The sequence below is a fragment of the Blennius ocellaris genome (assembly GCF_963422515.1).
Source record: "Blennius ocellaris genome assembly, chromosome: 1".
NCBI classification, from domain to species: domain Eukaryota; kingdom Metazoa; phylum Chordata; class Actinopteri; order Blenniiformes; family Blenniidae; genus Blennius; species Blennius ocellaris.
In genome coordinates this window covers 26991942-27019498 of record NC_137650.1, presented here as the reverse complement: position 1 = coordinate 27019498, position 27557 = coordinate 26991942, and the positions used below count along the sequence as shown (strand labels likewise).

The window sequence follows — 27557 nt, the reverse complement described above, 5'->3', positions numbered from 1 at the left end:
ATTCTTTGAAACAGACATTGACTCTCTAAACTATACAAGACTAATGAAACCAAACCAAAATAATATGTTGATAAATAACACAAGTCTTGGATATTTTGAACCTAGTAAAAATACAAACTGCAGAGAATATTCTAGATTTCTGTCTGGGTTGAAAACACAATTAGACTTAAGCTTTAATACACACTCTAAAATGTAAACTTTAACTATGTAAACTATACATAGATCCCTAAAGCCAGATCTCCATTCTTTAAAAGAGACTCAAACATTTTTCTTTTGGGCTTTAACTCTTTCAACCACACCTACATTCTTTCAGATCGACATGGACTCTTTCCGCTGGATTTCACTTCTTTAACCTGGAGTCCTAAAACCAGACTCTTTAAACATAATTTGGCTGGTTAGAAAGTAGGAACAGTCTTCAAATTACACTGAGGACCTATCGAAATGCATTAAACTGCACGTGGGTTTAATTTAATTTTTTTAAAGGGCTGAACCATCTTTACTTGGCTTTACCTGTTGATAGATCTTCTGACCCAGACTTTTATCAAGACTATGTCCACCGTGCGATTCTCCAAACGGCCTGCAGGGGGATTGTGAATCATTGACACTTCACTTCACTTCACCTCCTGAACTTTGCTGAGAGTTTTGTGGTGGGCGGAGACCCGCGTCTCTATTTCACCCGACGATGTCAGCGATGGGAGGTCAGTGCAGAGGTGGTGCCTCGTCTGCTGGTGAAAGTCTGCAACTCTGCAGGGCAATTAGCTGAAGAGAATCGTTGGTGAGCAGCCTCGCGCATCGGAAGGCGATTCAACAAGGAGCCATACGTTCATTTCTCCACTGCCTTTTCCGTCCTCTTGACATTGTTTAAATGCATTTCCTCTGTTTGTTGCTGCATTGCAGCTCCGTGGCCGCTAATTGCTGAGTGGCCTGCTCTTCTTGTAGTTGCGCCCATTGCTTATTATTGAGGGGATTGAGATGGAGTGGCGCCAGCAGACCACTGTCAGCTGCACACACGCTTTCACCGAGGCTCAACGCTGGATCGAGGTAGTACTTCACATTTTAAATATTTACAATAACCCCCCCCCCCCAATTTCCTCACAGATGATTTCTGCTCATTATTGCTGTTTTGTTTGTATTACTGGAGAGTGTCAATATTACGTGTCAACACACAAACTTTTGTGTGCTACTTTTAATATGTTCTGGCTCAGCACTTTTGAACTTCCTGTGCCTGCCTGCTCTACAAGCATATCTTTGGCTTAAAATGCAAAATACACCTTGATAAGACTCGGGGTTAGTTTGTCTCCTGACAGAAAATAAAACCCCCGTCTGAAAACTCTCTGTCCCTGTTCAGATAAGAATAATTTGACTCCAGGATGCAAACATTTATGGGGGGACTCAAAATGAATAGAAAGCAGTTCATGATGTGATGGCTTTTCACCAGCTCTTGGCAAGTAAGGTAGGCGGGCAGGCTTTGCCATGCTTGCATTGTGGAGGATGTGGTTTTCAAGCATTTGCAGCTTCTAGGCTGTCTCAGTCTCTTCCTGTCCAAGTACTGCACAAGTAGTGATCCTTAAATCATAAGCAATGAATAAAACTTGTAGACTGTGGGCACTGAGTGACGACCAAATCTAAATGGGACCATTAATGTCACTTGTGTTTGAGTAGATCATTATGAGAATTTTGTCCAGAGCTCTCTTGGCAGGAAGCCCGTGCCAATTTTACCCGTCTGTTTTCTTGCACCGGCGGATGAAAGAATGGGTGAGCAGGCATGAGAGATATGTGTGTGTTTGACAGGCGTGCAGCAAGGCAGACTGCCTTTTAAATTGTGTCCTCCACTCTCAAATCACAATGGGGATGTGTTCACACTAATGCCTCCTGCTACAGGTTGCCGGATAATAAGCTCCCGTATATTCAACCATCCATGAATTGTTCCTATTTATCATTAGCACACTTGCAGCAGCAATTACATGCAACTGTTTGCTCAATGCCTACTGGACTCCGGGAAAGAAAAATATTGGATCAGCCTCCCCTCCATTATGTAAGCTGGGCAATTTAGTTTCTGGTGAAAGAGATGCAGTGCTGTCCAACTTTTTTTCAGCCGGTGTTCTCCTGGTCTTGAATGGTACTCATCACTGTTTTACAAAGAGACAATCAGCAAAAACAAAAAATCAGCAAAGCAAAAAAGATTTGCTTCCATCACTGACTCGTCTTCAGATTATTTTTGTGTGACCCCAGTGAACTTTAAATCTACACATTTCACAGGTGGAACCCAGATGTTTGTTCAGTTTGTTGCACATGAATCAAGTCGATGCGTCTTAAAAATTAAAACTTCTATTGGCTGCAAGGGATGGCTGAATCCCATAACTATACTTTAAAAAATAATATTCATCTGTTTCAGCTTTGGCAAACTCAGTTTTTGAAAAATGAAGCAGTCAAGAGAAGTTTGCAAGTCAGAGCCGATTTATTTAATCTGTGCTGTCTTTGGGACTGTTGTTTATCGAAATGACCAATTAAAGGTTGCTGCGACAGAACAGAGCATATATTACAGTAACAACCATATTATGGTTTATTGTGTTAACCTTGCGCTGCTTTGTTTGTCTGATTCCACCGAGAAGCATCTCTGCCCGATGCCCACTTCTACTAAAAAGGAATTGTGATTGTGGATTCCTGGGGGGACTAATTAGTGAGAAGAATAGCCTTTTGGGGCCCTACTGTTAGTTATGAGCCCAAACCTTAACAGTCTCATTTTTATGTCCTCATTACAGAGCTTGCTCTTGCCATGTAAAAATAATTTCACTTATGTTGTTTTTGTTTTGACAAGAAGCACCTTTTGAATACATACACACATACGTATATATATATATATATATATATATATATATTATGGTTACTTTAAATTGTAGATGCATTTTAATGATTTTCTTTTATGGCGGAGCTTGTTAGTCTGTACTTGAAGTAAAAGAATCTCAATGGTATCGAGTTCTCTTAATTTGTTTTATAGTTGATGACAACTACTAAAAAGGAACATTGTCCAATGTGGACATAAGGATTCTTTTAATTAGTTTCATCCACCACTATGTTTTTCTTAATTTTCACCATATTTATATTTGTTTCCCCATGATGTGGCCCTGGACGACTCAGTGTGTGCATTGCCAGAAGCACATAATAGAACAACTTGTTCCTCAGTTGTTCAGATACTTTGAGATCTGTGCAAATGGCCCTGTAATATGTGAACTTTTTTCATTACTTCACGTCAAAACTGTAAATCACCAACAGATTATTTTAGGACACATTTTGTGTGTACCTCATCCAGTTTGTAATGTTGACATACCATTGGAATATGTAAATCATTTATTCTATAAAATACCCAGCATTGATTGAAGATCTGTGAAGAGTAAGATATTGCATTTGACAAACTTGATAGTTCTTGGTGGTGGACAACCTCGAACACAAAATTGAAAGTCATACTTGAAAATCATAAAGTCTTCCGGGGCCCAGCCAACCCCAATATTCACAATGAAAATATGAGCCCAAGATGCATTTCCCTGAACTGATACCGAATGATTCAATTTAGATGTGGGTTAATGGAAATCAAGTGCATATTGATGCAAGCACAAAGATTTAAATGGGATATTTGTTTGAGGTTCATCACAACTTTGATGCTGATTGGACTCTCAAGTCACAATGCATCAGGTCTGTCATGTACAGTACATCAGTTGTTTTGTTGAAAGTGTAGTTTAAGGTCATTGGGTGACGCACCTTCCAATGGAAAACAAACTTTAAGAAGAGAAAATGTCTTGGTGAAATGAAAATTTAAACTGATCAATTCCAAACACTACTTCAAGATTGAGTATTTCAAACCTTTTGTGAATTTATTGGAATTCACCTTTTAGCACCCATCAGAAGTTTGCTGCTCACAATTGGAAAATCCCTGTCTGGAATTTCTTTCATATTTAAAACATTTTTTCTGGTTACTCTTTGATAAATATAAACTGATACAGGACATTGGTTTACAAAGTGTCTGAATGTGCCTTGTGGTAGCCGATCCTTTAGTTGTGTTTATTCTGCTTACTGGTGACTGTGACCAAGCCTTTCAATTTGTTAAAATATGATTTTCACATGTCCTATTATTTTGCATGGCCTCTGTGAAACGACTTTTAATTGGTTGTCAAACTTGCTGTAGACACTGACTGCTATCTGAGAGTGGTCAAAATGAGCTTACTCGTTGGCATACATGCTAAAAACATAATGTGTGACCCAGGTCAATATAATGGGCTGTTGTATTGACTGTAGCATTAAATCCCTTCTTTATTTGCCATTATCAAATTAATGTGACTCATATTTCTCTGACTGTCTGCATTTATAGTCCATCCACTTAAATGCATCATCACAGTACCTGAGCTTTATATTATTGCAGAAAACGTCTATGAAAATGCAACACATGCATGAAAATGAACATTTAGTTGCATAAGGTCACATTGAAGTTGCAGAGTTTATTGTGAGCAAAGATGTGGTTGTTTTTTTTGTTTTCTTTAATATTGGAGATGGATATGATGGCATCACCTCCAAAACGATAAATATCCTTTGTAAAATTATGCATTCTATGCATGTTTAAATGGAAAACGTATCCTTTTTTCTATTTAGGAAGTGACTGGAAAATCCTTTGGTTGCAATGACTTCCGTGCCGCCTTGGAGAATGGAGTCCTGCTTTGCGAGTGAGTTATGATGCCCACCTATTTTCTTGTTATTGAAGTTGCTCATATTTGTTCCATTTGTTTGTCCAAAGCGGTTGCACACAGAGCTCCACTGTGCACATTGTTCAGTTATTTACTCACATGTGTGGAGGAAAATTCCATGATTTGTAAAGAAGATCTATTATGTATTTGTTCTGGTTCTTGTAAGCGGTTATTGGCTACTAAAGACATGCACGACCTTCAAAGCTGAGGCATGTGGGAAAAAGGCATAAAGTTAAAGACTGGCCTTGGAAGATTTACTTCATTTTTCATCTGATATCAAAGTTTATTCCTTTTTTAAAATTTAATTGATTTGAAATTGATTAAATGTCTCATTATTCAGGAATCTATACCCTGGTGCTGAGGTGTGAACTGCTTGACGGTTATATTTACTTTTGCTAATGTATTGTAACTTGCAGCCTGATCAACCAGTTGAAACCTGGAATCATCAAGAGAGTCAACAGGCTTTCTACTCCCATTGCTGGCCTGGTGAGTGTTGAGACCTCTCGCCTGTCTGTATGTATGCATCTAATAAATATAGGTTAAGAAATACAAAAGGCACCTCCAGCCAGGAAGTTTGACATCATGTGTGGTTTCCTGTTGAAGGCACAGAGAGACAGTTGCTAAAGACCGAGTCTGAAGCAACGTTTCCAACTACTGAATATGTGTAGCTTTTTGGTGTTACGCTTATTGGCCATCAATGCAAATGAAGATTTTCTTGGCTTCAGGCTGTTTTTCAATGATTCCATACAAGTATAATTGTCCAAATCGCCTAAAGCAAGGGCAAGAAGGGATCAATCCCAATCTCCCTTTGGGGGCTAATAAATGCACTGAGCCCAACTACAGATCCAAGAGTTGTGTTGATCATGTGGGATGTGAGATGCAGATGTGGTTTAAAAAAAATCATCAGGTACCTGTGACATCCTGTAGAGCCAAACTGTTGGTTTTGCATGCTCTAATTTGTTGAGTTAAATCCAATACACTCCACTTGTATCGGTCATTATTGATTTTTCTAGCCTCTTAACTAAATGCAGAATGATTTTCCCTTCGCTTCAAAACTTCAAGACTATTAACCACTATGACTTTTGTAAGATTTCAGGCAATTATATTTTTGCATGATTTGATCTATGATGTATAATGAAAAATGATCAAATAATGTATCACTTTCAAGTTAAAATAATTATAGGTTGTGGTTCAGTCAAATTTCAGCACGGGCTGTTCAAACAATAATTACCCCACCAGTCCATACACATTCAGAGTATCGGAAATTATTCAAAAAATTTCAGAAGTTGCTGTAGTCTTCTGACCAGGACATCGTGCAGTTTAATATTGTCAGGATAAATTAACCTGACCACAGCCTTGTTTTTAGTGTTTACGCTACAGCAAAGCTTTAACGTACACTATATTACCAAAAGTATTTGCTCAACTATCCAAATCATTGAATTCAGGTGTTCCAATCACTTCCATAGCCGCAGGTATATAAAATCAAGCGCCTGCACATGCACGCTACTTCTGAATGAGAACCACTGCTACCTGCTATTATTTATAGCAGTAGATGGTTATAAGAGTGCTCACCTTTCTGCTAACACAGGAAACTGCTCAATGTGACAGACGGTGCACAGCAGCTCATGTTGACAAAGTGTGATGTCTGAACAGCCAACCAAGTCGATTCTTGAAATCAATGTTTGAGTGTAGTTGATAAAATCTGCTGACTCTGGGCCAAACACCAGGCCAATAAATAATTACTGTATTGATAAGTCTATAACTGTTACCTGCCTCCATTATAATGCATTTAAAAAGATCTATGTTTCTTGGATGCAATGCCATTCAAATGTTTTAATAGCCAACCTGACCCCAGTTGATCTCAAAGACAATATCGGCTAGTATTTTTTGCACATTCTGCACAGTTCACCTCCTTTTTATTGGATATTCCTGGGATCTTGCAGGATAACATCAACGTTTTCCTAATGGGCTGCGAGAAACTGGGACTGAATGACTCTCAGCTCTTTCATTCAGGCGACCTGCAGGACCTGTCAACACGTGCCACAGTGAGGTAAAGTTAACTTCCACAAGCAGGAGTGAACCTACAAAATCATGTGCAAATACCATGCGCCTGTCGATAGCTGCTGAGGAGATTTTAATGATTTCAGTTCTGTACAACGATGCATCATTGGGTGAAATAATAAATGTATACTGGAATGCATTGCAAGATATTTTGTGTTGGCTGTCAATAGCGCTTTTAAAAGAAGTATCATTTGGTATCTGTGATTTAAAAAAAAAAAAAAAAAAAAAAAAAAAAAGTGATGTTGAATATGAATGAGCTGATTTGCATTGATTAGTTTGAGCATCGCCTGACAAGTGTCCGCTTCATATGAGCAGTCTATTTCCCATAAAACTGGATGAATGCTGATTACCGAGCAACAGCAAATGAGGAGACTTGAGATGTCACTTTCTTTTTTGCTTAACAGCTCTCTATTTCATTTGACTGGACAGTAATTTATTGCATTTTATTGATGCGGAAAGTAGTAACAAGAAGTACCTCACAATTCTATTCAAATGCTTAACTCTATCTTTACTGCTATTTTAGGCGCGATGAAAGCAGCAGACGTCTTAAAAATGTAAGTGTACCATCGGTTTCATAATCTGCCCATATTTCTTTTTCCTCTCCTATATATTTACTTGTCATGGTCAGACAAAGCTTTACAAAACATCAAAGGCAGCGACATCTTGGTCCACTTCACTTGGAAAGGGCCTATTAGTGCTGTCAATAATGCAAAATGGCAAGTATGTTCAGTGTTTTCTGTCAGAATTATTGGCACTCCAGTTCATGAAGTACAGCATATAAGAACAGACTGTTATTTCAGCGAAGTAAACAATACAAACACAAAAGCATCCCACAATATTTAACACCTGTTTAATTGATTGAAATCTGTTTTTCAAACTTGTACTTGTTTTGCTTTATTTCAAGCTTCACATGAGCCTTTATAATTTATTTCTATTTGGGGATTGGTTCAATTTCCAATAAAGTAATGATAGCCAAACTGTCTGAGCATTAGAAATGGTATCAAATAATTTCTGCTGTACCTTACAGGCTGCATGTTATTCCAAAAGATATTAAAATTCCCCACCAATATGCTCGTTAATAAAATGTTTTACTGTCATTAAACTCTAACTTTGTGAGAAAAGTGTTAAAACTTTGCAAAGGCTTTTTTTCAAACTTTATATATATATATATATATATATATATATATATATATATATATATATATACACACACACACAAACAATTATAAATGCACTTTATGCATTATGTGCCCATATCCTTCCAGCTGAAGTGTATATAAACTCACGCAAAACTATGCAGCATATCCGATGACCATGAGGTTTACCTACTGTTTTGGGTTCCAGTCCGGCATGAACTAAAACTTATTTATGACCAATCACTTAATTGATGTGAGTGAGCAAATGTCTTTTTGTGGAGTATTCTTGGCTCTTAAGAGATGGGCCACAGACTATGCCGTAGAGTTTTAGATTTATCTCTCTGTAAAAGTTTACTGTATCAGTGTGTTAGTAATGGAGTAATGCATACTACTATAGAACTGTCATATATTTCTGTATTTCTGTCATGCCTTTCGAGTCATTAAATGCATCTCTGTAATGATGAAATCTGAACATGATGGACATTTAGGAACTTGATGTACTGCTGATCGTTGCGGAAACTAGCTTTAAACAGAAGGTCTCGGGGTCATTCAGCAGGGCAACTGGCCAAAGCGTACACCGAGCAGTACAAAAGAGAAAAGATGGACTCTTTTTTTTTAACAGTGGACAGCTATAGTTCCTTATCTAAATTCTACTGAAAAAAGCTTTTGGAAGCGCTTAAATCCACAATTGCAGTTAAGATATAATTTAATTCAAAGTTCAAACATGTCACTGTGGATGAGGGATTGCCATCAGACTGTTGCGTGACGCTCCAATGTGTCTTTTCGAGGCATTCTAGTCATTGAAGCTAGATTTTCTGCAATTAAGTTTGGTTTTTTTTTTTAGTTCCTTTGCACATGTTTCTCTGTAGTTTTGGCTCCGAGAATAAATATTCAAAATGCTTAATCTGACATCGTCAAGGCTCATTCAGATTGTGTGGTTGAGGCATGTTTTTTTTTTTTCTTGTCTCTTAATTACTCACTTCGAGGTCATACCCCCTAGTTGTTAGTGTCTTAATGAGCAGTTTCATATGTGTTCTTTAAACCAGATCTGTAAATCTATTTCCCCCTGCATCACATTTGTGTGTAATGAATGTGGAACATGTCAGCACTGTATGTGTCCACGGTTGTGTGCACTGCTGGCATTTCACATGTTTCAATGGTTATGGGGTTATGTGGCTATTTGGGAAGCCTCATTTGAATCGCACAATAGCTGATAACATGGGCTCGGTAATGAGGCCGTTTGTTAGGACACTCTCTCATTGAACTGGGTGGAGCATTTTTCTTTGAGTTAACCAATTAGGGTCAATTTGCATCTATTGAATGGCAGCATTTTCAAGCTTTCCTCCAACTAGATAAACTGAAACACTTCATACAATGAATATCGATGTTACAAAACCCAGTTCAAATAAAGTAGAGAATCATTTTTCTAAATTGAATTCATATGAGAGAGAGGTTATCCAATTATTGTTTAGTCATGCCTGTCATTTATTTATTGACTTATTTTCTCAATAGCTAAAACTCGTCTGCATTTGGTTTAAAAAAAAAAATGCATCAAACATTTAAGTTGGAAATGGTTTGCACATTGTCTGTTTGCAAATGTAAATTATATATGCAAATACTTTTTTTTCCACATTTATGAAACCAGCCTATTGTTTCACTTGTCAACCAAAATCAATAAGCAATTTTTTTTTTTCTCGCATTATGCCATTTACCATAAAATTTGTCTTGGTGAACACTTGAATCTGCAGATAAATCCATGCAGAAGCTAAAATATATATTTTTCATTTACTCCAAATTATGTAGTCAACTAAATGCTCTGTGGGGGATTAGTTTCCTCACACAGGATCTTTGCGGCACATAAACGGTATTCTACATTGTCCCTCTGTAACACAGGCTGCCATGTACAAAGCCTGTCAGAAACGTCTTTCTTGCGTCAGGGCAAATTAGGAATTTGCATCCATCCTACTGGCGTTAAAATGATTTTGACTTGTAAAGACTCATATTTCTCATGTCTTTTTCTCAGTATCTTTACTAATGGTTGTCAAGTGTGTTTCTGTTGTATATCGTGTACCACGAGAGGTGTCTAAAGCTGTCTTGTGCGCCTCCACTTCGCAAGTCTTTCTTGTGCATGATGCTCAGATTTTTTTTTCTGTTCTTTACTTCAGCTTATATTGTTGGTTTGAAGTTGACAGCTAGCATTCATTTACTCGAAACATTCGGCAGTCTTTGGAGCAGAAAAGGGATTGAAGTCATTGTGAGGTGAATATTTTTGTCGACTTGTTCCCAGGTCCTGATCACAATCTACTGGTTGGGTCGCAAGGCTTATCTGGACACGTTTTACAGCGGTCCGCAGCTTAAATTGAAAGCTTTCGAGGGGCTGTTGGGGTTGGCTTTGTCGAAGGTGAGATGCTCTTCTTGGCTTTTAACAGATGAAATGTAGAAGTTGTGAAATATGATCACCTGTTTCTTCCAATCATTTATATTGTGGACAATCATCAAAAACATGATTGAATACTTCTGCTCCATATTCACAAAGATGCTGTTATTCGACACTGGCATGATTTCCTTCCCATCAGTGCATCTGATTGATGCCTTTAACTTTGAAAACATGTTGGAACATTGGGGGAAAAATATACTTTATTTTCCCTTTTCAAATATAACTGATAGTTCTGGGAAGTCACATTTGGGGTTATGTATTGCCTCAATAAACAACTTTAATTTAGGGAATCTTTCTTCTTGAAGTGATTGTTTGTTTTGGTAAGAGGACATGTTGAACTGTCCTTTGCAAACATATTCAGGGACTGAAATGTTCAATTTACTTTTGACTACTGTTAAGAGCAAACTCTTTGTGAATACAGGCTCTGGAAGATGGCTGTAATATGTTGGTGAAAGACGGTGGGTACAGAGGGTGCCAGTGTGCGGAGAGAGATGAGTGTCAACACTTGAGACTGGGCTATAAGAGGGAAAACTCTACGGACTGCACAGGGTCTCTGGACACTCGGATGCCCCACCCAAACAATGACGGTATGTTTGTGAGTCAGTCTCAACCAATTCTTAAGTGAGAAGCTTTCTTTGCCTCTGTGTTCAACCTTAAAGTGTGTTTACACTACAGCAGCTTATGCGATGACTAATGGATAGTAGTAAACCCATTGCTGACGTAACAAAAAACATCTAGCTGAAGTGATGCACATCATTTTCCTTAAACATTTACCCACTTGCCAATTCATAAGTTACTGTAAAGGGATTTCTTCTATAGCCATGTTGTTACACTTATTCTATTTTTATTGGATGAACAAGTCATTGGTCATCGCGTCTGTTCCTGCCTCAGTGGACGTCAGTGATGGATTGTGGCAAGTTCCACACTCTGGTGATAAAGTGTGTGTGATGGGAGAGGCTGAAATAGTTGGCCTGATGCTCTCGAGCAGATTAGTTGTGTGAAGACACCCCAGTAAAGGCTTCTTGATCCTCTTTGACACAACCTATTTAATTCTTCAAGCTGAGAGTTGATTTTTTTTCTTTAATCTAATTTCCTCAAGGTGCTTTTTATGTTAATTGTCCACAGGTTGTGGAAGTGACGCAGAAGCTGAGCAGGTGTTCAAGATGGAGAGCACGCAGCAAACAGCCCATCAAAACAACGGCCGGATCCCAACTCCACTTCTTCGAAGTAAACAGGCTCGGGAGGAGAAGAAGATTAGCACCTGCGCAAGTCCACTTTCCAGGTAATCGAAATACATATTGTGCTGTTCCCTGAGTGAACACAGCTTTACTAACACTGATCTAAAATTGGTGTAGGTGTTTACTTTTACTGCTTAACATTAATCTGTTTTTGTGTAATTTCGATTGGGGTAAGCATTGTGACCGATGTGTACAATGAAGACCTTCTTCCTTCTGTTTTGACAGAAGGAAGGCAGCCTATAAGCTGCTGGTGAGTTGCTGGCAACTAAAAATGATACCACAGTGATCCAAAATGGTATGATTTGCATTTAGTCTGGTATACAGCATGTCCATGGGAGTTGTTCCATGGGGATATAGACCTCAACAACAACAACTGTCCAGCATTAGTTTTTCTTATCGTCTTATACTCTCAACTTACTGTGAAATATGAGTGCAAAGTAAAGTGGACCCGAGAAGTGAACTTGAGTCTAAGACAGCAGAACTGCCCCACAAGCATGAAAAATGTCTTAACCCTGAGTGGATGACTGGGTATATTTTTGATTTTATGGCTGTATGGTTGTCAAATGAACAGTGAGTGAGTGCTTCTGGCCCTTTTTTGAAAACAACTTTTAATATCTGACAGTTAATCAATATTGCTATGTGTTTGACTATATTGAGAAGCTGCTTTTTTCACATCTGGGTGAATGACTGAATGCTCATAATGCACACGTATAGTGGGCTACCCCCCAATGACGAGTATAAATCTGCAATGCTGAATTTCTCTGCTTTATTGTACTTTTTGGGTTGAGATATCAAAATCGAGTGGATGAGACACTTCTCACAATCACACATTTATAGTAAGTCAATACGACCATTTCTCAGCTATTCGGGCTGTTGTTATCATCCCAGAGTTTATTCATTTGAATTTATGTTGCCATAGTAGCCCAAGTGAGTGTTTCTGGTGATTCATGACAAAGTCTTGAGAAATTGTTGAAATTATCATTCACACAGACCTTTACCCTTGGGTCTGAAGTTCCTAAGAAGGCACACAAACTTTTATTTTATACAAAAAAAAGGCACATTGTGTAAGGACTTGAGGCCTTGGCAGTAATCATTTTAACATGGCTGCTGTGCTCTATGCTCTGCTTTACTGTGTCATTACTCATCCCTGTTTTCAACAACTTTCCTGCTCCGAGATTCACAATCCACATTCCAAAAATGTTGGGAGGATATGTAAAATTTAAATATAAACAGGACTTGCAAATGTGTTTTTGTTGAATGCCGGTGAAGCATTCTGCAAGTGATTTATTTAAGTTGATTAGCAATTAACTTGTCAATTGCCACTGTAAAATTCTGCTTTTATACTCAAAGTCTCCAACCTGTGGAAAAGACTATAGAAATTATTGTAGCTATGGTCTCGTGATGAGGAACATTGCTTCAATCTACATTGTTGCAAAAGCCATGTCGCAGACTGAATAGAAAAGGAACAACTCAGCTGGTTGTCCAGCGTTTTAAAGCTTGCATCTCTTAATACTCTGCAATTGTATTGGTGCCTCAGGCTTCAGCTACTGGGAAACCTTTGATTATTCTCCAACCTTCATTTTTTATTTCATCATTTACAATGCTCACATCAAGACAATGGGTATATACGAATAGTCCCTCCTTTCTCCTTTCCTATCTACTTTTCCTGAACCACGTGGATGACATCACAGGGTTAAGGAAAGGTGTTAGTTTTCCTAAAGGCGTTCATGTTGTTGTGACCGCAGGACTGCACTGCAACTTGGTGACGTGAGAATAATCCAACGGTGAGGCAAGTTGGTGATGTCAGCCGTGATGAAAAAACTATGAATTTCCAAAAATAGACTACAAAAAGTGCATTTCTAACACTTTCCCCTGTGGCTCTAACCACTGATATAATCTCAAATATCACAATGTTTGAATTGAAATCAAAGAAAGAGGCTACTGGGTGAATAAATAACTAAATCAAGCTGAAAATGGGCTGCACAAAAACCCTGTTTGTTTAACAACATCCACATGACATTCCTAGTTGGGATATGGGTTTTTGATTATCTAAAGTTGTTCAAGGCATATTAATGCATTGGTAACATAACATGATCTGCTTTGAGTCATCGTGAGTTTCTCTGAACGCTTGGATGAGTTGGTCCTTTTTAAATGTTGTCGCTGCAAGGAATTCGCGGGCAGCATTATCTTGTCTCCTTTGATAAAGGATGCATCAGTGTTTCCTAGGCTAAAGGAGGTTCTAAAGGAAGCATTGAGTCTCCTTTCCTTCGCTTATTGACAATTCAAACCTTCCTTATCATGGCCGCCACTAAACGTTTCCACGGTAAAGGAAAAGTGGATAGGAAAGAAGAAAGGAGTGAATATTCAGATTTAACCAAGGTCTTATTTGGAGTTGGGTCTTGAATCATTAAGCCTGACAATGCTGGAGTACAGCCATCACATCTGTATGAGTTCACAGTAGAAGAGTCTGAACTGGAATATCTTTAATCAATAGATCTAACAAGACTCCAGAAAACACTATAGCTAGCATTTTCAATCCTAGGTGGAAGAAACGAGTCATATTCTGCAATTTATTGTTAGCACCTTGACAGTTCCTCATGGTGTTCAAGCCTGGGTGGACACTATGGGATTACACCTGATTCTTTAATGGGAATCTTCTGCAGGTCAGCCTGCGTGGTGAGTTTTGTCACTCTAGTATGAACAGCATGCCCAATCCCACAAGTGTTTATTGGGTTTGAGGCTTCATTGTTTTTTACACATCGCCCCAACCATTTGGGATATTGAAAGCATTGTTTAACCCAAACTTTAAAAATAAAAAAAAAGTTTTAATTACAAAATACTGTGAATGCTTGAAAGTTGTAATTTTTGTGTTCCAAAGTATTTGGTCATCACTACAGACACAGCTGTACTACTCTTTACTGCAGCACTGTAGATGCCCCTTTGTCTCCTGAACCGTACCTCACTGTGTCTCCTGATGAGCACGTCATTGACGAAGAGCTTTTCCAGCAAACGTCTTCTGAGGAAGACTCAGAAGAGGATTATTCCGATCCAGATCCTGTCCTGGATGATTTGTATTTCCGACGGGTTCAACAGACCCATCATCGAACCTCTACCAACACCAACTATGACCGTTTCTTACCACAACAATGGACGCCTGAAGAGGAGACTCGTGTCCGCAGGATCTACCTCGGCTCCCAGACACGACCCTGGTATCGTAAAATGCTTAACCTAAGGTTTGTTGTTCTTTTCCCCGCTCTAATGTAAAGCAGGAGTAACAATGCAAGTGCGAAGCCAGGTTTACTAATAACTAATGCAAAATGGAAACTGCAATGTGTATTCTGCCTAATTTCAGATTCTGTTCACGCTTTACTTAAAAAAAAACTGATCAAGGTAGCTGTTGGATAGCGTGTGGGCTTCAGTTTGACTTAACTGCTAATCTGTACATCTGAAATGCCAGATGTTTTTGTAATAAAGCTTAAACTGCTATGGCATGGTAAATTATTCAGCAGTGCTTTTGGCTATAGTGTTATATAGTAGTATATAAAACCATCTTAATTAAACTGCAAAATAAATCCTTGTTTGCTTAGCACAGGGGATTGGCAAGCAGTAATATGCAAGAAACTAAAACCACTGAACACATCTTTCAATTAATATATTTGTTCTATAACATCATATGATCAGGAGCAAGACAGTCGTCAAATGCATCTTTTGTTGTCTCTCTATCACTGTAGTCGGAAAGCTTTGGCTGTTGCCGACGTGTTTTCTTGGGACGTGACCTCGGCGGAGGAAAATACGTCGACCACATCTGTAGAGCTTCAGAACCATTTCGAGAAAACCTTCTCTGGCTGAACATCGCCTCCTGATGTGAAAATCTGCACACTGTGTTGTTGATGCCTGCTTTAGATGCCATTTTAGCTTGTGAAGTGGTAGTTTGCAAATTTCATGTTTCTCAACTGTTTTAAGTTATTGGATAAAAGCTTTTGATTTCTACCTTGACTGATATTTTCCAAAGCATTATATTTTGTTTGCATTTATTCTCACAGCTTTTCATAATGCTATTGTGTGGAGGTTTTGATGGCATCACGCTGAGTGATTCATTTGTTCATAATGTTTAAACATGAGTCATGTGCTGTTCGACTTTTGTAGCCATAACAAAATCATGTTGCTCACTATGCCTTGTGTGCCAACTGTGTTTCTCAGTTTGCTGCCTGACTTTAAAAACTGCATTTGTGTTGAAAAATAAAGCATTTGATTATTGGTGTGAGTTACTGTGTGTAATAATTTGCATTTTGCAAATGTTTTTAAACATATTTCTTGTTGTGTGATCAGTGCGTCATTCAGCTGTGGACCTTAATGTGTGTTTCTAATATTGCATTTTATACTCCAGGCTGTGGTCATGCTGGGCGTTCCCCCTTTGGTTCACCCCCTGGGTCCTTTTGTTAAACCAGGTGCATTTTTATCCGAAGGCGTTTATCAGTCTTCGTGTCTGTTTGTCTGGTTCTGTAGACCATGTCAAATCCAAGTCAGACCTGAGAGACCGCTTCAGGTCAATCCTGGCTGGATTTGGTAAGTCCTGAAGTTTCAAGTACAATGTTGGTGCAAAAACATTAAATACAGCTTTGACTGTATCTACTTTATCGCTGCTTTTGTTTGCTTTCAATGTAATTGAATACTACAAATGGTAGAAAAAACTCGTCAATATTGCATTTCTCGGCAAAGACATGACAGTTGGATTTATGATACCATACAAGATGGCTTGTAATCGCAGTCTTGGTCTCTCCTTTCAAATTGTCACATTTCTGAAATACTGCTTGCTAAGTGCTGCTCTAAGTTACTCCGGTGTCACGTCTGACATCCTCTGTTGCCTACAGCAGTGCTCGTACTTGTTTCAAGTGATGGTTGCTGTGTTATCTAGACAGCAACATCTGTTGCCAGTTACAGTGCTGCATTGCATGACTCTCCTGCTTGCACTTGGCTAAGGATTCTGTTGTGTGAATGCAGAATGTGCTGTGTTACAGCTGGCAATACTCTGGCCCGAGCTGTCTGTTGCGTTTGTGACATGCTGCGATGTAACTGTCTGGTATGTCCATGTGCTTGTGCATGCTGGATTGCTGTGCTCCAGCACAATTAATTGTGCTTGTTGTGCTACGTGGTGCTCAAAAGTGTCATTTGCTCTGTATATCCTTCACTGTTTCAGTGTCCTGCCTTTTTTTTTTTTTTTTTTGGTCTATCTGAACCAGGAGCAAATCCCTCAATGACATCCCGATGGTATACCCTGTGCGTAAAGCCTCTGATGGAACCACAGTTTACGATGAGGGCCAGCACCCTGGCCTGGCAAGACAGTGGAGTCAAGAAAACAAAAGGAAGTGTTTCATTGCTGCCAAGGATGGTGAAGCACAGTGGCAGGATGTAAGTCATGCCCTAAAAACAAAAAGGTTGGCAGAAGTCTCACAAGGTCTATTTACTACCCGTTCCAAGGCTACCCAGAACTGCTTTCTTTAGGACAGGACATTTTTACTTCAAATTCTTATTTATTGTAGAACTTTTAGAGGGTAGAAGGTTAATTTTAAATGCTAAGATTGTTTCAGGGATCTCCAAAGTTTGTTGGGCTTTATTGTTAGTTTGTCAATTGTAGTCTCGAACAAAATCAGGTGACCACATTTGTTGGTTCAGCATTGCACAAGTAAGACTTGTATCGATGGGGGATTTATCCCAGATGAAATAAAATGAAACGGTCAATATTTTAGGCCTCCTTTAGCCCAATGAGACTGGAAATTTATAATTTCACAAAATAAATACTTAATAGACTTGTATCAATGCTTCGTCATGGAGGGCCTGGAGGCCTGTTTTAGATGTTGCCCTCTTCCAATAATGCATGCATGCATACGTAATGGGCATCCAGCCAATGGCCTTTTTGCAGAATTCCATGATAGATTAGTTGGATTTGTATGTTCAAAAAGGAAGACGTATAAAACATGCAGCTCAGTGGCCTTACAGGACCACAGTTTAACAAAACTCTTGTAGTATGAAAATTATCAAAGGACCTGCTAAATAATAGTTTTCTATTATAACAGGGTAGAATTTTATTACTTTTCTCAAGAAGTAACATTTGGACTCAAACAACTGTTCCATGCAGGGGAAATGATCTTGAATTAGTCAGCAAAAATGCGCAGAAGTCCATCCTTGTTGTACTTTTTTGTTTTGTTAGGACTTCACAAAGTGGAAGAATCGCCGCAGGAGCACCAAGGGTGACCTTCGTATGAAATCACAAGACAGGGAGCATGTCATTAACCAGATGACTAATGGGGCCGTGAACTATGAGATGGATGTAGCGCAACATGGATTGGTGAAGAGGTACACTGGGAAGCTTGCACTGTCAAGAGCTGTTTACTAGTATTCACATAAAATGTAAATGAGGAATTGCAGATCTTGCTTAATAACTTGGTGAATCCCAATATGACGCACACCTTCTCACCTCATGTTTTCTGCTTCGTTTTTTTACACCGACTCCCCATCTGTTTCATCCCCAGAGACCAACAGTCGCCACGGAAGCATAACGTTGCCTCTCAGCCTTACTCCGCCTCTCCTCCATCAAAATCCTTAAGCTCTGATCTGCGGCCACACACTCGCGCTCCGCTGACCCGCTGCTGCGCCACTGAGGCAGCTTCCAGCCCCTCAGCTCCACTTAGTCACCATAACTCAGCCCACACTTGGGTAAGTTTACAGTTATGTATGTTTGGGTTCCCCCCCCCCCCCCCCCCCGTCTGACCATTATGAATGCTTTTTGCTACTTTGCGATAATTGCGGTCAGAAAGGCCACATGAATGATAACTTGAAAGCTTTCTCGGGTACAAGTGCAGGTGTGCAAGGTGTGAACAAAATGTTTTGTTTTTACAGTGTGACATGGTGCTTCACAAATTGGCTGCTGGTGTCAACCTATTTTCTTTCAGGGCTCATCACTTGGAGCCATGCCTCCCTCTGATGGTGGGAACATCTGGCGAGAGGAGACCCACTTCGCTTCCCTGGCTTCAGATGGAGACAGAATTACAACTCCTTCTCTGGACTGCCATTTCAGCTCTGGAGACCAAGTCCGAGTCCAGGACAGCCCCACCACTCCCCAGTCCACTTCTGAACTGACCAAGCCAGGCAATGTTTTCATCAGCCAAATCTCCACTTTTATAACAACCATAAAACCAAATGACACCACAAAAGCAACTGGTATCAAGAATTCTACCGTATTACTGTCAAGTCATGAGAAACGGTCGATGTGTGTAGATTCAAAAGTGAAAATTCGGGATGTGGGTCCCGATGCAGCTAATAAGCGTGACGCTAATGCCCTAGAGATGTCACACTCTGATTCAGCAGCAGTGAAGACTAAAACCAAGCAAGCTGCAAGTGTCTACAAGTACATGTCTGGAGCTTGTCCGTGGTCAGGCTCAGCCAGCCTTCCCCGCGGTTACCGGCGCTCTGACGGCTCGTCCCTTCTCGCCTCGGCAATCACAGCAAGACCCTTTGTGACCAAGCAGTCCAAGATGTCCTCACTACCAAGACTGTGCCATGTGAGTTCAATGGTTTCCCTTGAGAATATGTCCTCGGTGAATGAATTGCTGTTTGCACAGCAAGTCTCAATTTAAAAACATAAATCCAGTTCTATTTATATAGGAATTATTATAACATGGTACTGTCTGTACCTCAACAATCCTACATGACCAAGCTTTGCACATAGTGACGAGGTAAAACTTATTTTGAAGGGGGGGAAAAAGGCCGCTGCAAACCCTACCCTTAACAGGTGGCGGCTTTCTTTATTGGGGAATAGAATGAGAAAATTGGAGGCATCAGACAGCGACCTGATATCTGTCCTACTTTCAGAATGTATCTGTTCATATCTTGCCTCGGTTCCAGGAACAATATTAACCTAATAAAGCTTGTTCTTGTGATTGAGTCACATTTTAGATTGTCTACTTGTGCTTTTGATTTCTTAAAATTGATGCTGACTTCATGGTTATCATGCTGAAGGAGTAAGGGCAACAGTGAGGTTAACAGTCCGTAGTAGCTGCCATCCTTCCTCTCTGCTGCTGTCAGAAAGAAAAAAAAGTTGAAATACTGTTGCTTTTCAAACTATAATTCATTCAGGTTTAAGATTCTGTTTCAAATCCAATTTTGAAATCAAGGCGCTCTCCAGGGTCTTTTGACTACACTGACGGGGATTAATGGCTGGACAATGGCAAACAGTCGACAGGTCTGCGCCGCTACAGTTAAAGTTAGAAATGTATTCCACAAGATGTTGCGCTTCAGAGACGGACCTTTTAACCTGCTGATTTTCTTCTCTCCCCATCAGGACTGTTTCAGTTCTGGCTGAATGGCAGTTTAGTCTTAGGAAAAGTGCGCAGGGACTTGTTAAGGGAGCTGATTCAGCTCCAGTTAGTGTAATGAAAGAATTTAGTGTGTGTGTGAGTGGGCATGTATCCTTATCATGTGTGTACTATATGGGAACAAGCCTGTGTTACTCTTTTCATGATCGCCCTCATTAATAATTGAATTCCTGCTGTACCAGTGTGAACATTTTGAACCCAGTACAAGATTGCACACTTCCATTATCACACCGGTCTGCTAGTTATAGGCAGTCAACACCCAGCTGTCCTACATCAGTGCTGCGAGGTCTAATGTTCAGCCAAATGTATTTTTACTGTCCCTCTAAATGGCCCATGTTTTTGTTCATCTGCAGGTGGATGATAACCAGGGTCTGCTCTTAAACACTGAGAAACGAGATTCCTCACCCAGCAATTCAGCACCTAAGAGACAAACTGCGACAGTCTACCTTATAAGCCAGCAGTCCTCTGTTAGACAGAGGAATACCCACCAGGCAAAGCAGCTTAGCACAGAGCAGGGGAGTGGTGCCAGTCCCTCCACCCAGGTGTCCTTTCAACCTGCTCAACCCCACCTACTGCCTCAGCCCTATTCAAACCTGCAGCACCACCGCAACAAAAGCTTGTCTTCATCGAATGGAAGCACTGATCCTGAAAAGGTACACAGATTTTTTTTTTCCAATTTAAAGATTGATGCACCTTTTGACAAGATCCACCACTAAACGTGTAAAATAAAACATGGATCAGTCGTGTGCTGCCCTTCCTGAGATGTTATGAACTTTGAAGGCTTACTGATGTGAATGAGCTCAACCCTAATAACCTCTAATGTAGTAAGAAATAGCTCCCATTAAAATATTTTTTTCATCATTTGCAATCAGTTGATTAGTCAGTTGATCAGATGAAACAATTGCACTATGAAATGTTTTATCACCAAAAACATTTTAGCTTGTCACGGCAAGAAAAAGGGTAAGTGACCATTGCATTCTACTTTGGTGAGCTACTTTCATTGTTCTTGTGCTGTTCACACACCTTTTGGACACTATGGATTATTGGTCCTCTGATATGTGACTTTTGGTTGAAACACTTCAACAAGCCAGCATGCCATTCGGAAAGTTGTGTTGTTAGATTTGGAGACACTGACTGAGTAAAATACTTCCTCGAAGAGCACCATTAATGGTAATTTGCACCTTACCCGAATCTAATTAATGTAATTAGCTCAAGAATGAAAATCTCTGTGGGAGGTTGGGGCCTTTAAAACGCACTTGTTCCAAACATGGTGTGTGTGTGTGTGTTGCTCTGTTTTTGTCTGGTTAATAATGCGTCCACCTCATTTTAGTGTGCTGTAGGAAGGTCAAACACCTTAAAATACAACACGATTATATGCTAAAAGTAAAAGCCTTTATGTAACTTGGCGTCAACAACTACTGAACTGGTAATTCAGTGTATCCTGTACTGCATTTGTGTAGCATGAGCCTCAAGTGTCTAATTTCCACCAGGAAGCACAAGACATTGGATCACTGGGTGTCAGCTTTACCCGTGTGTGTCTGTGTATGTGTGCGTTTCAGGTGGATGACTGTGATCTGCGAGTCAGCCTTGCACTCAAACCCAACAGCATACCAGACTTTGGTTTTCAAACTCACTGGGACTCCACAGGGGCAAGAGTCAAATCCATCACACCTGGTAAGATTTCTGAAAAACTATGGATCATCCAGGGTTCAATTTTCGTGTAAATGCAGGATCCTTTTGGTGAAATGACCTTAAGCTCAGGTCTTTGAATATCGACAATGTGACGGAAATCCAAGGAAAAGCAACATTGTGATTGTACTTTGAGTGAATGTCCTGTTGAAAAAAGAAAAGAAAAAAAAACAGACTGTTCATAGAAAAAAAGGCTGCCAGTCACATTTCATTCACACTAAAGAGGTGCAAAATAATGAGTTGCTTTGTTGATAGAAAAAATGTTGAGTGGGAGGGTTGTACTATTGAAGTCATTTCTATACAAAGATGAAGAGAATTTTGGAAAAATTGTTTTTTAATTCTTACTGCATTGATTATAAAGTCAAAAAGTTATATTAATATTGTGCTCCCTTTTTTTCGCAACACAAGTTCCCCATAATTGCTAAAATGTAGCCAGTGATTTTAAAAGTCAACTATGAATTATTCATGAGGAGGGAGCGCGGTGTCACTTACTCACTGCCACGTAGTTTTGGCTTACTGGCCCACTTTTCAATTTGGAACACCGTCCTGCTGTGGATTAAGCAAATACCTCCTGAAGCTGTTACCTGTTTATGTTGTCCTCACTGTCATCTCTCTTCATTTTCCTCTCCTCCCTCAGGCAGTCCCGCGGAGCTCTGCCGGCTGTGTGTGAACGATGAGATTGTGGCTGTTGATGGCGTTTTGGTGGCACACATGAGCTACAGCCAGTGGACGGATAAAATGGCGTCTGCGTTGCAAACTGGCGAACTGGCCATGGACATTAGACGCTATGGCTACAAGGGTATGATTACAAGCCAAAACGTTTGTCTGTACCATCTCTTGTAAACCAACTGGGATGGATTGACCTTGAGTTTTTTGACGGTGCTGACAAATATTAGTTCACAGTGAGTTTTGTTTTTGTGGCTGTGTTTTGCACTAGATTGGAACGCCTGCGAGGAGAATCATCACAGCCAGCCAGGCCGGAGCCTGCTGACGCTCAATCTGACTGCTGCTGCCCCTGTTCTGATAGGATGCCCTGATCATTGTGAGGCAGCATATGCAAAAGTGTCCAAATGCAATGCTCCAAAAGACGATGTGAGCAAACTTTCAGCCAGTCAAAACTTCATTTTATAAAAAAAATGGATGCTCAAAACCTTTTTATTTTTTTTCCCTGACTAGTGCAGGTTAAATTGTGTGTTCTTTCCTTTCCTGTAGGTAATACAGGGTGAGGTCATGAGTGGAGTGCTTTCTGACAACCCCAGGACAGCTAGAAGTAAAGGTAATAACAGGCAGTCTATAATAGCTGCAATATTGAAAAAGTTTTGGCAAACATTTTCTTTAAAACACTGCTTGAATATAATGTGTATTCTTGCAATTTGACAACCTATGTGTTCACTTTTTCCACATAGAGTTTATTAGTATCACTCAGAAAAATGAAAAAAGGAGAGCAGAGTTTTTTGAAAAGAAAGGTAAAACACCAGCTTGACCTTGGCTGCGTATGTGACAGTTTTGTTTGTCGCTGCTGCTTCACTTAATTGAGTATTCATCCACTAATCTTCTATGCAGCTTCATCCAACTTGGTGTCACAATGTACTGGAGCAAGAGACGGGCTGCAAATTCATCTCAGTGAAAGAGACAATTTCACATTCACACCTACAGGCAGTTTTTGATTCATAGATTAACCTTATGCACATCCACTTATAACATTCCCTTGAAATTAAGGATTATACAGCTTCTCTATTGAAATCCACTGAAAAGTTCTACAGATTGAGGAAAGGCACAGCTCTTCTTTGTGCAATGCTTGGTGCTGCTTTGCAATCAGAGTTAACAGTCATGATCATGTCCGTATTAATCAGATTATAGGCCAAACATAATGCCATGTGTGCGATACTTTTCCAGTTTACTCTCGTATTACTCAATCTTTATGTTAATGGGTTGTAATGTTTGATTAGTAACTTTTCAATAATCGCTTTGTGGCACAGTGACTGATTGGTAAGACATTCTTTTGTGGCTGTTAATGAGCCTGATGTGTGTGTTACAATGGCTTCTCTCTTCAGGCTCTGCAGGATTCAGCTCATGGGTGTACTTGTGTGGTAAATGTTTGCACTGTGTACAGCTTTTGTTTATTTTGAGCAGCATGCTAGATGCTCGAGTTTGAAACTGCGCTGTTTGTTGTGGAGCATCATGAGCAGGCAAACAAAGCAGATTTGTGTTTGTCATACAATGCATACATACTTGTTTTTGTTTGCCAGTGCGTGCTTGCAGTTTCTTTTGGAGTGTTTGCTGTGCAGCATCGGTAGGATGGGGATACATTGAGAGAACAGTTTCACAAACAGGCTTGCTGAACCTGATCTATGGTCGGGCCCAGCTGGCCAGCAGTGATAATTTTTGATCGCTGTGACGAGGTATTTAATCCAGTTAAATTTCAGCATTCACGTCTTACAGCACAATTATATGCCTGGAATTTGTCTGCAGTGAATGTTTGAGATCCAAGGGCTCCTTGCAGGACTGTTGCGGCTAAAAGAAAACACTACTTTTGTGGGTAGTACATTCAATTTGTCAGGGTCATTGGGATAAAGTATGAAGTGTTTTGTCTTTCAATTTTTATCTGGTGTGATATGAGAGTGAGACACTGGGAAAAAATTATGAAATGCAGTACACGATACAAAAATAGATCATCCACTCGGTGCATTTTAGCAATACAGTTAACTCCCAGTCTTTTAATGTGTCCCCAGTCTTTTGTGGTGTATGAGTCATATTTATTAGCCACAGCTTAATCATTTCAGTAGTTATGATATTCTTTATTCTCTGATGGATTATTCTCTCCCACAGGAGGCTCAGAATCTGCAATATCTGATGTAAGTCACCATAACTCTCGATCCAAAGTTGTTTCATAGATGTCAACACAGGAGTTATGCGTGTGTATGTCATGATTATCCATTTTTGGGGTGACGATCTGTACATTTCCAGCTCCAGGTGCCTTCCCTCAGCCCCTCCTCATCCAGCTGGTCGTGGGACCAAGAGAAGGATCGCATGCGGCAGGAGAAGTGGCAAGAAGAACAGGAGCGCCTCCTGCAGGTGAAGATGTTTTCCTGTCCCTCCAACACAAAACATCCCACAGAAGTACTGGTGATTTTCAGTGCAATATACGAGTGTTTGCAAAATGCTTTTCTATGTATTTTCAGGAGCAATACCAGCGGGATCAGGAGAGGCTGGAGGCAGAGTGGCAGAGAGCTCAACAGGAAGCAATGGATGGCAGAAAGTTGGGGGTAATACGTTTCATCTATTTTTAGAGTTAATAACTGTTTGGTCATAAATAATTCTCAAGGGGTTTTTTTTCTGTCCATCTTTAACTCTTGTATAAACAAATCCCACTGGATACTAAGAAAGCAATGTTTAGTCAGTATGTTTACTCAACAGTTCCATTTTACACATTTTTGTAATTGATAAATCCAGTTTTAATGATTAGTATTAATGAAAACATAAAACCTTTCTTTTTTCATGAACTTGTTTACCATACTGTCTAGCAGAGCACTTTGGAGATAACTGACAACGGGAGACATGTCAATTCCCAGCTCTGTATAAATGGACAGTCGATGAAAAGCAGAGAAAAGCAGAGCCCTGATGGGGAAGAACTGAACACAACCAGAGTAACATCCTCAAGTAATGTGCAAGGAGTGCAGGGTGGCTGGTAAGTGTGTCCTTATTCGTCTGATCTACATAAATCTGCAGGGTATTCACATTCTGATTTGAGAAATTTCCTAAACCACTTTCTCTCTTTGCTGCTGTGAATCTTGTTTCTTTCACTGGGCCTTATTGCTTCTGACACTGCACCTCAGGGCTGACACCTCCTGCGGTTTCACTCAGCTGTCCCCTGCACACAGGTCAGATCCAGCTCAGCCACTTCTTATTTACAGACTATCTGTATGATTTCAGCCCACAGAACATTTCTCCTAATCATTTATAAGGAATAATGGTGATTGGTTTTCTCTAGCAGGCATCAAGTATAGATTTTTATTCCTTCTGTGAAAGAATAACTCACAAGGCCTGTGGTGCCGAGGCTACAAAACATGTGAATACCTAACTCGGATTGAAAAATAATGGTTTGTGCACTGTCTCTCTCTTGCAGGGCAAAATCTCTTTCTACTTCAGTGTTGGCTGATGCCCACAAGCAGACAAGAGGTTAGTTATCCAGTTTTTAACCTGTCAGTACTGAGAGGTGTATGACAAATAGATTAGTGGGCTAGCAATGAATCCAGGCCATTTCACTATGGGAAAGTGGGCACATAACCTGCTGCAAACCAGTTGATGTTCGAGATGAGAGACATCTCAAACACCCTGTGATGGACTCGCAGCCTGTCCAGAGTGTAACCTGCTTTCTCACTGTGCTGTTATCTGCTCCAGCCCACTGCAACCCTGAGTTTGGTAAAGCTGTATAAACCGTGGGTGGATCCAACGCTAACTGAACGTCATTGGGGAAAAAAGAAAAAAAAAACATGCAGATAATGAGCAGTTTGAGAACACTCAATGAAGAACACATCTATAAATATAGTTTATATCATAGGGACTCACCTCTTGAGCGATTGGTTAAGACCATCGTTGCATTGTGCATCAAACCAAGCTGCACAGTGTGCGTGACCTTGAGTCATTTTATGAAGATCTGAGAACTTCACTTTTGTGAGCAGACTGCCACTGTTTGCAATGGCTCACATAGTTTAAACAGAGGATGCGTTTATCAGGCTGAATACATATTTGATTAATGGCCCAGAGCTTGTCATTACTAACACAATTCCCAACAGTGTTTCCTATACATTCTGATTGTCACTTCAGCTCACAACACGAGTAGACTGCAACACTACCCGCAAGTAAAAACTTAAAAAAATATTTTCCCTCATTCTAATGATGTCAGACTGGCCTCATCAGACTCTTGTACACATCGTAATATATTTATTTATTGGCAAGCGGAAAAGGACAGCTTCTCAATAACCAACTTGAACTAAGATATGTGTATATACTCATTTTGAATTTGCAGGTGTCAATCTTATCGTTCACATTTTACCTTGGCAAATGTAATGATGGGCTTTTTCTCGCACCCAGTGTACCTGCAGGGATCACTTTTTATTCTCACATCTCAAGTAAAATAGTTATGACTGCGGGATCACATACGAATTAGCGGCTCTGCCCCATCATGAGACAATAAAAGTTAAAGGCCTAGTTAGCAAAGACATTTACTAACTGGCTTTGTTATACCCATAGCTCTAAGAGAGTCTGAATGTTATATTTGCTTTGTAGTACACCTCCTCTGGAGATATGCTGGGTTAACCCCAGGAGTTCTGATTTGTCTAGGTGATCAAAGGAAAAGTAAAGGGCAGCAAATATCCAAGGCCGAGGAAGATAGGCAGCACATTTTGGAGGAGATGAAGAAAAGGACTCAGCTTTTGACCGACAACAGCTGGATACGCAAGCGCAGCAGCAGCTTTTACAAAGAGCCCGTCCATACTGGCATTCCCATGAAGAGGTAGATTTCCGCCTCTCTTTTTGGACTTGCTACACTCGAGCAAGCTATTTATCAGTTTTAGTGTTATACCTCATTCTGCTGTTGTCTTTCCTGTGGCATCTTATCTTCAGGTATGAGTCTCTGGATAACCTGGATTCTCTGCGTCGCTCCCCAAGCTTGAACACTACCTTCAACTACTCTCGCCCACACTCGGCGGCTGCTGGTTACTGTGCTCCAAGTAGGAACTCCTATTCCCGTTACAGCACTGGAACAATATTATCCCAGAGAAATACATCCATGGAGTCCTCTCACCATGGCAGGTACAGAATTTGTGTGAATCTCAAAACGGGTCCGTCTTGTGCATGTGTTCTGTTGTTTATGCGATTGTAGATTATAG

General features: G+C 40.0%; 1 protein-coding gene across 1 annotated transcript; it reads left to right on the top strand.

The window, feature by feature from the left end:
- Positions 1 to 972: 972 nt before the first annotated feature.
- Positions 973 to 27557, top strand: LOC308131233 (LIM domain only protein 7-like; the record flags this gene model as incomplete). The annotated part of the gene is made up of 30 exons (XM_080497884.1): positions 973 to 1041; positions 4642 to 4712; positions 5150 to 5219; positions 6677 to 6783; positions 7318 to 7348; positions 10218 to 10331; positions 10789 to 10954; positions 11493 to 11649; positions 14503 to 14838; positions 16112 to 16171; positions 16846 to 17014; positions 17814 to 17959; positions 18136 to 18319; positions 18556 to 18751; positions 18920 to 19164; positions 20331 to 20630; positions 21537 to 21651; positions 22304 to 22465; positions 22604 to 22758; positions 22879 to 22942; positions 23073 to 23132; positions 24496 to 24521; positions 24634 to 24741; positions 24849 to 24932; positions 25191 to 25354; positions 25503 to 25547; positions 25793 to 25845; positions 27010 to 27181; positions 27292 to 27480; positions 27551 to 27557. The coding sequence occupies 30 exons, from the start codon at positions 973 to 975 to the stop codon at positions 27555 to 27557; spliced, it is 3825 nt and encodes a 1274-aa protein (XP_080354010.1).